Here is a 12397-nt window from a genome sequence, read left to right as displayed (position 1 = left end):
AATCGTTTGGTGGTCACGAATATCGTCATTAAAACGTTTGGTGGTCAATGGTTTTCCTAAGAAATAGAAAAAACCGTACTCTCACGCCATTGGTCGTATGACTCCGTGAGGTTAGCTCGGTAATTTGATGGATAAACATTATTTATCAATCAAATTGACTTTCATACGGCTCAATCGACGCGGAATCGTTTGGTGGTCACGAATATCGTCATTAAAAAGTTTGGTGATCAATCGTTTTCCTAAGAAATAGATAAAACCGTACTCTCACGCCATTGGTCGTATGACTTCGTGACGTTAGCTCGGTAATTTGAGGGATAAACATTATTTATCAATCAAATTGACTTTCATACGGCTCAATCGACGCGGAATCGTTTGGTGGTCACGAATATAATCAGTAAAACGTTTGTTGGTCAACCGTTTTCCCAGAAAAAAGGAAAAACCGTATGCTCACGCCATTGGTCGTATGGCTCTGTGCTATTAGTCAGAAAAATTGTATTTGGCACCCAAATTGACTTTAATAGGGCTCAATCGACGCGGAATCGTTTGGTGGTCACGAATATTGTCATTAAAACGTTTGGTGGTCAACCGTTTTCCTAAGAAATAGAAAAAACCGTACTCTCACGCCATTGGTCGCATGACTCCGTGACGTTAGCTCGGTAATTTGGTGGATAAACATTATTTATCAATCAAATTGACTTTCATACGGCTCAATCAACGCGAAATTGTTTGGTGGACACGAATATAATCAGTAAAACGTTTGGTGGTCAACCGTTTTCCAGAAAAAAGGAAAAACCGTATGCTCACGCCATTGGTCGTATGACTCTGTGCTATTAGTCAGAAAAATTGTATTTGGCACCCAAATTGACTTTGATAGGGCTCAATCGACGCGGAATCGTTTGGTGGTCACGAATATTGTCATTAAAACGTTTGGTGGTCAATCGTTTTCCTAAGAAATAGAAAAAACCGTACTCTCACGCCATTGGTCAATTATCAAAGTCTATCAAGCCTATCAAAGTCAATTTGGGTGATAAATACAATTGTTCCGACTATGGTATTATGCGCATACGGTTTTTTTGATTTTCTGGGAAAACGGTTGACCACCAAACGTTTTACCGGTGATATTCGTGACCACCAAACGATTCCGCGTCGAATGAGCTATAAAAAAGTTAAATTGGTTGAAAAATAAAAATTGTCCGGCTAACTTCACACTGGAAATTTCATTTTTATTTTACAGGAAAACGACTAACCACCAGACGATCGGACTAGACTACCAAAGACCACCAAACGACCACCAATCGATTCCAATTAATGAAAGTTCGATACGTTGAAGTTGTCCGGCCAACTTCATAGAGGTCATGCGCGCTCGATTCCGCCGCGGAATAATACTGAAATGCCTGAATGCTTGTCCAGTCCACTTTTCAACTCGAAACATACCGGAACCCGGAACGCGTGGTCTGCGCCTCCTCCCACTGAAAAACCGAGATTCTGCTTTTTTGCATATTATTAAAATGATGAACGATTATTCATTAAGAACGATTATTCATTTCAGAATCGTCTTGTTTTTTTTTCGTATTTTTCATTTCCAATTTAAAATTGTCAAATTCTTAAATCTTTTTCAGAGAGAACGCGACGACGGGCGAGCGGAAACCAATTATGTTTATTTATACTTACCTTACGCTACAATTTTACATAACGCGATAACATAAAAAAACGTTTTTCCTTTTTGAACACAGACGCATATTCTTATTCCCTCAAAGATAATTAAACGAAAAAGAATTTAACACGAAAAATAATTATAGATAGAAATGACTGAATAGAACATATGCTTATACATTGTTTTTTTTTCTCGTGTACAAAGTTAGAACATCTCGATCAGCGTTATCCCGAATTTGGACGGTCCTCGATTATTTCAATAAACGTGACTGTAACGCCCATTTAAATTCATGCCTTCCGATTTTCAGCAGCGTGTTAATTCGCGTCTGCAAACAGCTGCGACTCGTCGACTGGATAATAGGGCTGGAGAGAACGCGCGGATTACTTAAAAACGTTTACTTAAAAATACAATCTTTTTAAACATAAATGGCAATACGAATAATTAGCAAGAAGAAAAAAACATCGTTCCATTACTTAGGATTCTTCTGTGGTGGAAAATGACGTTCTCTGCCGGCATCGATTTAGCAGCAGTAAAAGATTATTTCGTCGATTTTCCGTTTCATATATCCGCGGGTTTCCAACCCTCTTGCCGTGCTTGTCTGTTGATCGGCTTAAAATCCGGTTGTATACCCGAGCAATGGATAAGTATCTCTGAATGAGATTAGCGACAGGTAATCCCGCAGGAGTGATATATTTCGCTCAACCGTAACTCTTGATTGACGACTTCCACTTTATTTGAAACGCTTCTATGTGCTCGAGATTAACACCTGTGAAGTTAATATCGAGCAAACATTACATTTTGCTGTAAGAGTAAACCTCAGATTTGTATGTTTTAATTCAAAATTGTAACTTTGAGTGATATTACACAATTAATCGAATAATATCGTTCAAAGAATTAAACTCAAGACACCGATTAAAAATGTAAAAAAATGTTTTTCATAGATCTATATAATTTAGTTACTATTATGTACGTATGTACATACAACACATCCTCTATATATATATATATATATAAAACGAGATTAATCAGCTAATCGTTTCGTGCCAGCGTTCTAAGAATAAGAAAGAAAAAAAAAAGAAACGGAAGCGATAGCTACCTGCACTTTTTGCTAATCCATCGGGACTGAAAGTCATAGCTTTCCTATCATCCGGTCTGGAACCAGTCAGAAGGGTTACAACTGGTACCTCCCCGTCACCAGTAAGACCGACTTTTGCTTGTTGAGTAAGGAAGTGACAACACTCTATTATCTGGAAAAATAACCACGCTTCCTTGTCCTTTGGTCTTGGTCCTTTTATTAACGGCAGCGCCAAACGCTCGTGAGGTCTTTGCGCCCGTAAACATCTTGTGCCACGCCTCAATTGGTTCTCCAGCCATCGCGTCGCTTCTCTCGCCTGAGGGCTTACACGTTTCATTTCATCCAGAGCAGAGACAACTGTAAATGTAAGTGCAGTCTTATATAAATAACACAGAAAATAAAACAACTCTTGCATTCATCTTTGGATACATCGTGAGATGAAAATTTTTCAATACCGTATCCGATATTTAACATTCATCTTATATAGGATGATAGTTTCCGACAACAGATTTACTTACCAGCCGCGGGAATAACCACTACAAATTTCTTTGCGTATACCAAGCGTTTTAGAGCTGACGTATGCTTGGTTAAAGCTTCATGATCGGGAACAAGGTATGGCGAAATCCATCGAGATCTTAATTGACTCTCTAGAGCTCGAACTTCGGCGCTCAGCCACAATTTGCCCATGTGTCTCATGAGCTTCCCTTTCGAATGTTCCGGTCCAAAGTTCTTCTCGTCCAGACCTATCACCACCTTTGGAGCGTTCGAGGAGCTCGCGTCCGTTACCATGAACACGCGCTCGGTCTGATCGTACTGCACCCTTGAATTCTCGACAGAACAAAGATGATGCCCAAATTCGATTAGCTTCAACACTCTCAGTAGCGTTTCTTCCCGCTTGTTCATTCTGTGTTTACGAAGTATTTCCCAATCGAGAGTTTTGTAAGCGTTCTCCAGCAAATTCAATCCTCGAAGATCAATGTCCTCAGGTAGAGGTATCTTTTTCACACACTCCTTCAATCTCTCAACGCTGGATAGAATCGTGGAATCCTCGCTTCCCTGCACAAGAGTCTCGATGTCCACGTCGATTAGATTTAACAGGATCGTAAAACGCTTCAACAATGTCCGTGAACTCTTGGCGCATATCCTCACGATGTCAGGATTACTTTGGAGCCAGTCGCAGCACACTTTTATAGACACGAGGATCTCCTTGCCAACCAATATGTTCAGAATGTCATCTGACTTTAAGTTCTTCTTCAATTGTGTCACATAAAAAATGGTATTCGCGTTCCCTTCCTCGAAGGTACTAGTCGAGTCCGTGTTCGTGATGGTCACGGCACTGCTGGAATTTGTTATGGAATCCTTATCACTCATCGCTTTCGAGTCTGTCTGCTGATCAGTCGCGTGCTGTTGGCCGTTGACCAAATGGTCAGTACCGTCCTTATCGCACGTCTCCGTTTTCTCAGTGATATCGCTGCCATGGCCGTTCATCTCTTCTTTCGCTATCTGCGCTACGTTTTCGATAGTCTGAATCTTATTTTCTGGAGACGATTCTTCGTCGTCCGTATTCTCATCTGACAATGCGTCGTCTCCCTCCGTCTCAGACACATCAGAATTGACTTCGTCACTGGACGATGCCAGAGTTGATTGGTCTATGTCGCTCGCATCTGAATCGGAGCTAGTTCTCCTTTTTCGTCTACGAAGCTTGTTGAGAAGACTTTTCGATTTGTCGCGAGTCTTTTTGGGACCTGATTCGTTCGTGATTCCATTGTCTGACGACTTGGCTTTATTATTCTCATCTAAATTGAGTACATTATTGTCTTTGCTCCGTGTAGAGTCTTTTTCTTCTATGTGATCCCCATTGTTTCCCAATTCAGTTGACGCCTGATTTTCCTGTGCATTTTTCAACTTGGTAGAATAAGTATCTCCTTTCACAGTTGCTTCTACATCAGGCACTGCCGTTTCTATGATCATTTCTTGGAGTTTTGTTATTATAAATTCTAGCAATTGCGATAGTATCGCTAAAGTTATGGCAACAACGCCCTGTACTTCGTTGGATTCTTTGTTCTTTAATCTAGAAATTGACATTAAGCATATTGTCACAATCTTAAACACCATGTCGTCTGTTAAACAAAGCGTTGGTCTGTTTTTACAATTTTGAAGATATGTTTCTATGTTATCCACGCTTTCTAGACAATTTGCGTTATTTGCCTCGATTTGATCCATTGTCAAACAATTCTCTAAATCGGTTAATAGAGCCTGTTGAAAAAAATCATTGCAAACTGTGAAAAATGTTTCCATAAAATTATCAATAAATATTTTACAAGTTTCATCACATACCTGACATTCTTGATTTATCTTGTCAGAATATGGATTTTCATAATCCCATAAACGTAATAAAGAAAATAATCGCGAGACGCAATGCTGGACAGAATTGCCTTCATCTGTATAGCTGGACTGAGTTATTATAATTTTCTTTAAATTTCCTTCTGCCCCCTCAAATGGCTCAGAACACAAAACGCTGAAAAATAATCAGAATTATAATGTAGGTTGAAAAATACTTGCATACTAATAAAAAGAAAATAAATATTATTCGAGTGTATCCACTCGTCATTAAATAACAGATTATTTATTAACACTAACCTTCTCATGTAATGATAGACTGCATCTAATCCATAATTTTTATTGCCTGCTATAGTACCAAGCTGATTGTGAGGCATACCAAGGTTTGGATCAATTGCTATAGCCATCTGATAATACCTGTTTGCTATCATTGGATCCCAGTTCGAATTTAATTCTAATTTGTACCTACTCAAATCTCCAAGGCATACCAAACTTCGATGGATCAATCGCATGACACATTGTTTGAGCTCCTTTGTGTGATTTTTAGGTTGGCCTGTTTTAGTTCTTGCCTATCATAAATTTACAATCATATTACTACATATTACGAATCGCGATGTCTCTTATACAAGAATGTAATTGTCATAATTAATGAAAAATCAATTGATATATCTTTATTAACATAAGATTTTTATTTTCTAGCCTGCACCATCTAAGTTGAACACTAAAAAATTTTCTTACGCATGATGAAATACTTTCATTGTAAATGAAAGCAAAATCGACAACACCAACAAGGTCTAAATCATATTCCATTTGCAGCCTCATTATCAGATGATGATAATATCCCACACCTCCAGCCAAATGGACCGAAAGCAGTGTTTTTTCCATATCATTCCAGGTATTACCCTGAAATATAATACATAAAAAATTCTGCATATATTCATATATTTGTATATATATAAAAGAATTTTTGTATATAAAATAATATATAAAATTCATTATATCCTCATATATTTTATCGTTATTGTTAGCTCCATTTTTCAATATATTACTGTAAGTGTTACCTTCCGTAATTTTTTGGCTGTGTACACAACATCGTAGAAAGCCTTTCTCCACAGTAGCTCCTCAATTTTATGCGCGTTTCCAACGGGGTCTTTCAAAATCAGTCTCTCGCAATAATCCTTAAGTTTCATGCGCTGAATCTTCCCAGATGGAACAAATATATCGCTTACTGTCAGGGCACGATTCTTTTGCTCGTCCAATTTCTTCACGATCTCCGTCACGCTTCTTAACAGACAAATAAAATGTACGTTTAAAGAGTGAACCAGCACATTTGCGCCAGGTGAAGGTCATTGTCAAAGATACACCCTCGACTGTAAATACAATATAATCTCTCATTTGCCAGTTTATCTCTCGTATCATGTTAAAAACACAATCGCGTCTACATAATAAATACAGACGTTCCTACCGACTAAAGAATCGGAAGATATATTGCAAATGACGAAAGCAAAAGTCATCGAGAAACGGCGAGTAAAAAAACAAGCATGGCGATTGGGACGGTGGGTCTGGGTGGGGGTTAGGTTCACCGTCTCTCGAAAAATCACTTTGCCTTGCATCTCTTCAAAATCGTTACGAAGATTTATTCTTTTCGCCACGATGGAGTACGTACTTTTGGAGGAGAGTATCGCTTATCGTTTCCCACGCGGGGAAGCAGGGGGATGAGGGACTTACTTGTGCAGACGTCTCGTGACTTCGAGGCAGTCCGCTGCACGGACCTCCGCCGCGGCGTTAAACGTTCTTCTCATTTTGCGCTATTCATGACCCGCTTTCCGGCCGACTCGTCGTTACTCATTGCCCCGCGGTCCCCTGGGAGTCCTGGGACGCGCATCTCCTCCGCAAACTGAGAAACCTCGACATTCGTCGCCCGTACATACGTCGAGGTCGACCACGTCGTCGCTAAGTCGCTACTGTACCCGTACACGTACAGTCAGTACAGTGTTTCACTTCCTCCTTTCCGTTTCCGTTGCTCCAAAGTCCGAACGGTCCGAACTCTACTCCAAACCAAACGCGATGCCCACCGCGATGGAAAGAAAGAAAAATGCGCTAATACGCACATGTCTGAACCAATGGCTGCGTGCAGCGGAAATAGCAGCTCAGTGATTATTTAAAATATGATTGGTTCTTGCCTTTGGGTTCTACTCCGGATCTAATTGTAGAAACCAATCGTAATAAAGAATCATTTGGTCGTGTTCAGCAGACCAAGCCACTCAGTACCAGTCGAACGTGATTGGCTCTTTCTTTTAGAACCAACCAATCAACGCGGAGTGTTGATAAGACGAACTCAACAGTTGTATCTGCTGAACGCGTCCGTGCGCAAACCATGTGCGGTTACCGAGCGAAACGACGTAGTTGATGCGCACTTTCTCAGGCGGCGCGTCGGAAAACGACACAGAAAAATTGACGAAAAATGCCGGGATGGCCTCTCTCAGGCCACCGCATATGCCGTGCCGATGTCGCTGGGGACGCCGACACGTCATCCAGTGTTGAGTGTTGTACACCAATATAGATTAGCGGTCCGGTACGTTAGACGTTTGAAATATTGAAATTAATAAAAGGTAAACAAGTTGTATCTCATAATTGTAAATCAGTATAGAAAAGAAACTTGTAATAGAAGATTTATGACATTATATAAATATGCAAAATAAAAGTACTTTTCAGCTTGAATATCTTATTTTTATCAGATTATTTTTATCAGATTATTTTTATCAGATTTATAGAATTATAAACTGAATATGTAACGAACAGACAAGATATCACGTGATTTTGTGCAAATCTACTGAAATATAAAACGTATTAAGTAAATTTCTGTCAATTTTAGGAAACCAGGAGGATGAGGAACATTGATGTTAAAGCTGTGATTCAGGATTTTGCGCGTACCATTGCAAAAGCCAGAGAGCTGAGCGAAACCCCTGAGGTTAAAATCGAGCAGCATGATACATTTTTCAAGACAAAGGATGGAAGATTAAAGTTGCGAAAGTTTAAGGTTGGAGTAATTATTATAGTTTTTCAATTAACACATCTCTATTTTCAGCAGATTAAAATATATACTTCGCTCAGAACGTATTACTCTTTAAGAAACAATCGAAAATTTATGATACTTTTAAAGATTAGAGAGAGAAAGCATACAAGTATAAATTTTGATTCCTGTTTTAACGTTACATTGTATTATTATCTTAATACAAAACTTTTTTTTTCTCGTCCCATAGGATGGTGCGGCAGAGTTAATTTTGTATAAGCGACCCGATGTTTTTGGACCAAAATTATCTACTTACGACAAAGTAGAGCTAAATGCAGATATCGTAGAATCGATCACAAATATTTTGTCCCAAGCCATGGGTGTGCTAGGAATTGTTAAAAAGACAAGACTCTTGTATACTGTGGGGCAAACTCGAATCCACATTGACAACGTCCACCTTTTGGGTTCTTTTATAGAGTTGGAGGTTTGTAAATCTACTTGTTACATTGTATGTTATGTAGCTGTATTCTGTATTAGTAAAGATATAATCCACTTGCAATGATTTATTAATGCAGGTAGTGCTGAAAGAAGATCAGGACGTAGAAGAGGCACGGGACATCGCTGAAAACCTCATGCAGAAACTGTTCATAAAAGAAGACGATTTAGTCGCAAGCGCATATGTAGATATTCTTAATTCCAAATAACTATCGTTTATCCTGCTGCTTTCCCATACAAATGTAAAAAGAAATAATGGTTAATTTACTTGCTCGAAGATATAAAGTATAATATTTTTGATAATAAATTATACGTCTCATCACAGATGACAAAGCAGTCTTTTTTTTTTATAATGGATGCATGGTATGTACATGTATCATGAAATAATTAATTTTTCTGTATGCCGTTTGCATTGATTATTTTAATGAAAAGCGCTAAATTATACTTTTTACACTTAAAATAAGTATATAATTATCAGCTGTCGAGCTGTCGGAGAGAAAGAGAAAACAGATGAAAAGAGATCAGCTACGAAGAACAAACTTCTTACAATTTGAAAAGAGAAAGAGCGAAGACAAAGGCTGCATTCCGATATTCACTGTCAGTACTGCAAATCTATATTTTACGTCACGTATACTGTAGATTTTCAGTACTGAAAGTTGCTGACAGTGAATATCGGAATGCAGCCCTAAATATTCGATACTTTTGAAAGTGCTGAAAGTGTAACAGACCTACACTACAGTCATCGCGTCGTGTTCCGTCGGGACGGTACGTTTCCCAACCTCAAACAACATCGCTTTAATAACTTTAATTAACAAACGGAATTGCATTATTTTGTAATCGCAAGTGTCGTATTTCGCACGCCTCAAAATGTCTTACATGCTATCGCATTTGGAAAACGGCTATCAAGTCGATCAAGCCATTCTATCTGAGGAAGACAGAGTCGTGGTGAGTTTGTCGAATATTTCATTCACAATGTGTTTCAGTTTCACTTTTATTCTCTATCGTCATAGATGAATGTTAAATCGATTGCGACAGAATTATTTTGAGTTAGAATTCACTGAAAATAATGTCGATCTTTTTCCAGGTGATTCGCTTTGGGCACGATTGGGATCCGATGTGTATGAAGATGGACGAAGTTCTCTATAATATCGCAGAAAAAGTCAAGAATTTTGCCGTTATTTACTTGGTGGATATCACAAAAGTGCCAGATTTCAATAAAATGTAAGTAAAAACTTATATTCTTGTGAGTTTATATGTTGCATTAATAATTAATTTTTAAAGATAGATAAATTTACTTACAACTTAATTATTTTAATTAATTAATATTTATTGTTGAGATATATCGTTATAATATAATATTTCAATAATATATATTTAACAACAATGATGAATACTTTTATAGGTATGAGCTGTACGACCCATGTACAGTAATGTTCTTCTTTAGAAACAAGCACATCATGATAGATTTGGGTACGGGAAACAATAACAAAATTAATTGGACATTGGAAGACAAACAGGAAATGATCGACATCATTGAGACGGTTTATAGAGGTGCAAGAAAAGGTCGAGGTTTAGTTGTTTCTCCTAAAGATTACTCTACTAAATATCGATATTAATGCTATATTTATTTCAAGGCGAGCTGTTACATGGAAAAAATCAGATGTATCTGATTTTGAGTGGACAATGCATTGTAAGCTCTGTTGTATAATTTATATTGCACATAAATAATAAAATTAAAAATAAATAATAAAGTAAAATGAATATAAAGATGTACGAGGCGCATAAATATGAATAAGTGTACATAAAGTTCTTGTCAATAATACATATATTTTGAAGAATTTTATAAAATTTCTTATTTACTATCGGTTTATATTTATAAACATACTTTCTGGCTACAATATCCATCTCTGGCATTTAAAATGTTTTCTAGTTGGACTAGAGATCGTTTAAGGCATGTGTTAGATAATAATGCTGATAAGCATATTTAGTATCACATAATATATTCTGACGTTTGGTGGCATATACGTTTGTGATTATTTATAAAAAATAGTACGTGAAGTATATACATCAATCCTCCATAAAGTTATATTTACACGTAATTACAGTTTATATTTTGGTCTAATATCTATACATTCGATGATCAACTTAACATAAATAATTATACATAGTTCAGTCGTCTCTCACTTATCTGCAAAATATGTCGACTTATCAAATCACTGTTGTTAAACAAATAACATGAAAAATTTTTTAAATGTAAATTTTTGAACAAAGGTGTCAGACTTACCATTTATTACATTTTACACGCTATCGCCAAGTATATCAGCTGACCTTGAACAAGTTAATAATGGCAGACTCTCTTGCATTAAATTTTCCCTATTTAGCTTGTATGACGAGTCTCTCAGTGGTTTAAAGATACAATCCAGAGTTCGGGATTTTCCTGAAAAATAGCATTTGCCAACATTGTCCTAACGATAAAAGTAATATAATAATAATATATCTGATATCTTGTTACTGACCTACAGTAATGTGATGAGTTTTTGCATTTATGGCACCCGTCGATTTGCACTGCCTCAAATCTTAAAGTAAAATTATGTTAAATAAAGTCTGTCGCCATTATATAAATGATATTTAAATTAGATATATAATATTGAACAAAGTTGTGTTCCCTTTTCTCGTCATTTAATTTTCAATATAATATGTTAACAGTTTAGACTCGCAAAATTTTCTTTCAGTCTTACCGCTATTTGTTATGCTTGTTGAAGTTGACTGAGGAAAAAGATTGAAGGAGATTGATCCCAGAGACTCCATAGATACGGAATTATGTTTTTTTACTGGAACAATATGAATCGTGCGGTACATTAGAAAAAATTCATTGCTAGAATGCTAAATAACAACATAAACAATTATGCAATATAATACTGACTCAGAAAAGCAGTTCGGTGATTATAGCTTTTTCAGAAAAAAACATTACAGTAATATAATTTTACTTTTTAACGTATATGCAAAAAAATAATCACTGGCTTATAATAAAATTTATTCGTACGATATTGCATTATGCCCAGTTTGTAAATGATCATAGTAAACGTATGTCAGCTGCAAAATTACTCTCAAACCATACACACAGAAAAGCAATGAACATGTTATATGTTTAGCGCTCAGAGAAGAATTAAATAACTGATAAATAGATATATGAATGGATTAAATGAAGCGAGAGAGGAAAGCAAAGCGAAAAGAAGACAACGCGATCCAAGCATTTGTTCCTACCTCATCACGTATTAGATAGTTGGAGAGACTCTCATTCTGTAGTACAAAATATATTAGTATTATTTCTATCGTGCTTTCTTCTTTAATACTATTAATAATAAAGAGTAAAGAACGTCTAGTCTGCTATAGAGAATAGAGTATATATGTACAGGTGTTAAATATATATTACATACATATTTCAATATTGTTGACTAGATTTGTGTCTGAATTTGTTGTATCTTTGGCTTTCTTAGAGGTGTTCTCATATACTGGCTCAACTGGTGGTGGTTTGTCTACGAGAATGCAAGATAATGAATTTTGGAAAAGTATACACTAAACATAGTATATTGTAAGAGATACTTACAAGTTTTTAAGAAGTAAGGATTTTTGAGTACTTGCTTTATACAATTATATATATAAGCGTATTGGCTCTGAAAATACGAAGACATTCTTTCTGTATTATATGAGTTTATGCAAATATTAATATATAGAATATCTCTAAATTGTAAATATATTATATTATATATATATATATATATATATATATATATATATATATATATATATATATATGTAT

The 12397-nt window shown here is 36.4% G+C and overlaps 4 protein-coding genes across 12 annotated transcripts in view; 2 read left to right on the top strand and 2 right to left on the bottom strand.

Annotated features, from left to right (window-relative positions):
- Positions 1 to 1874: 1874 nt before the first annotated feature.
- Positions 1875 to 7138, bottom strand: LOC112457047 (protein SMG5). The gene is made up of 8 exons (XM_025019919.1): positions 6798 to 7138; positions 6131 to 6353; positions 5808 to 5972; positions 5370 to 5638; positions 5067 to 5247; positions 3248 to 4985; positions 2751 to 3086; positions 1875 to 2420 (listed from the first exon to the last, which is right to left on the bottom strand). Exons 1-8 carry the CDS (start codon positions 6869 to 6871, stop codon positions 2353 to 2355), a joined length of 3054 nt encoding a protein of 1017 aa, XP_024875687.1. The 5' UTR covers positions 6872 to 7138; the 3' UTR covers positions 1875 to 2352.
- A 422-nt stretch (positions 7139 to 7560) lies between these two features.
- LOC112457056 lies at positions 7561 to 8910 on the top strand. 2 transcript variants are annotated; one of them, XM_025019934.1, is made up of 4 exons: positions 7561 to 7644; positions 7945 to 8109; positions 8333 to 8566; positions 8658 to 8910. In XM_025019934.1, the coding sequence occupies exons 2-4, from the start codon at positions 7957 to 7959 to the stop codon at positions 8784 to 8786; spliced, it is 516 nt and encodes a 171-aa protein (XP_024875702.1). In that variant the 5' UTR covers positions 7561 to 7644; positions 7945 to 7956; the 3' UTR covers positions 8787 to 8910. The 2 variants fall into 2 exon arrangements, with proteins under 2 accessions (XP_024875702.1, XP_024875698.1); XM_025019930.1 differs by having other exon boundaries at positions 7579 to 7681.
- A 363-nt stretch (positions 8911 to 9273) lies between these two features.
- LOC112457034 (thioredoxin-like protein 4A) overlaps positions 9274 to 12397 on the top strand; it is a 3639-nt gene continuing 515 nt past the window's right edge. Inside the window, exons 1-4 of one of the 2 annotated variants that reach the window (XR_003041048.1) lie at positions 9274 to 9522; positions 9662 to 9798; positions 9980 to 10267; positions 12075 to 12197. Coding sequence is in view for 1 of the 2 variants with exons in the window: in XM_025019907.1 (XP_024875675.1) it covers positions 9445 to 9522; positions 9662 to 9798; positions 9980 to 10193 (429 nt within the window). In the remaining variant the exon portion in view is untranslated. Of the gene's footprint in view, positions 9523 to 9661; positions 9799 to 9979; positions 10421 to 12074; positions 12198 to 12397 lie in introns of those variants that run through there. The other variant, XM_025019907.1, reaches the window with a different exon arrangement.
- Positions 10559 to 12397, bottom strand: part of LOC112457003 (receptor-type tyrosine-protein phosphatase beta) — a 13060-nt gene continuing 11221 nt past the window's right edge. For 4 of the 7 annotated variants that reach the window (XM_025019868.1, XM_025019849.1, XM_025019858.1 and 1 more), the window contains 6 exons: positions 12185 to 12251; positions 12015 to 12113; positions 11316 to 11408; positions 11094 to 11153; positions 10862 to 11014; positions 10559 to 10765 (listed from right to left, as the gene is read on the bottom strand). In XM_025019868.1, the coding sequence (XP_024875636.1) occupies positions 10875 to 11014; positions 11094 to 11153; positions 11316 to 11408; positions 12015 to 12113; positions 12185 to 12251 (459 nt within the window). In that variant the 3' untranslated portion in view covers positions 10559 to 10765; positions 10862 to 10874. Of the gene's footprint in view, positions 10766 to 10861; positions 11015 to 11093; positions 11154 to 11315; positions 12114 to 12184; positions 12252 to 12397 lie in introns of those variants that run through there. The other 3 variants (XR_003041046.1, XM_025019897.1, XM_025019884.1) reach the window with 3 other exon arrangements.

The sequence above is a fragment of the Temnothorax curvispinosus genome, unplaced genomic scaffold (genome assembly GCF_003070985.1).
Source record: "Temnothorax curvispinosus isolate PA1 unplaced genomic scaffold, ASM307098v1 QBEX01000720.1, whole genome shotgun sequence".
Lineage (NCBI taxonomy): Eukaryota > Metazoa > Arthropoda > Insecta > Hymenoptera > Formicidae > Temnothorax > Temnothorax curvispinosus.
Note: the sequence above shows the minus strand (reverse complement) of the source record. Positions and strands in the feature narration are given on the sequence as shown.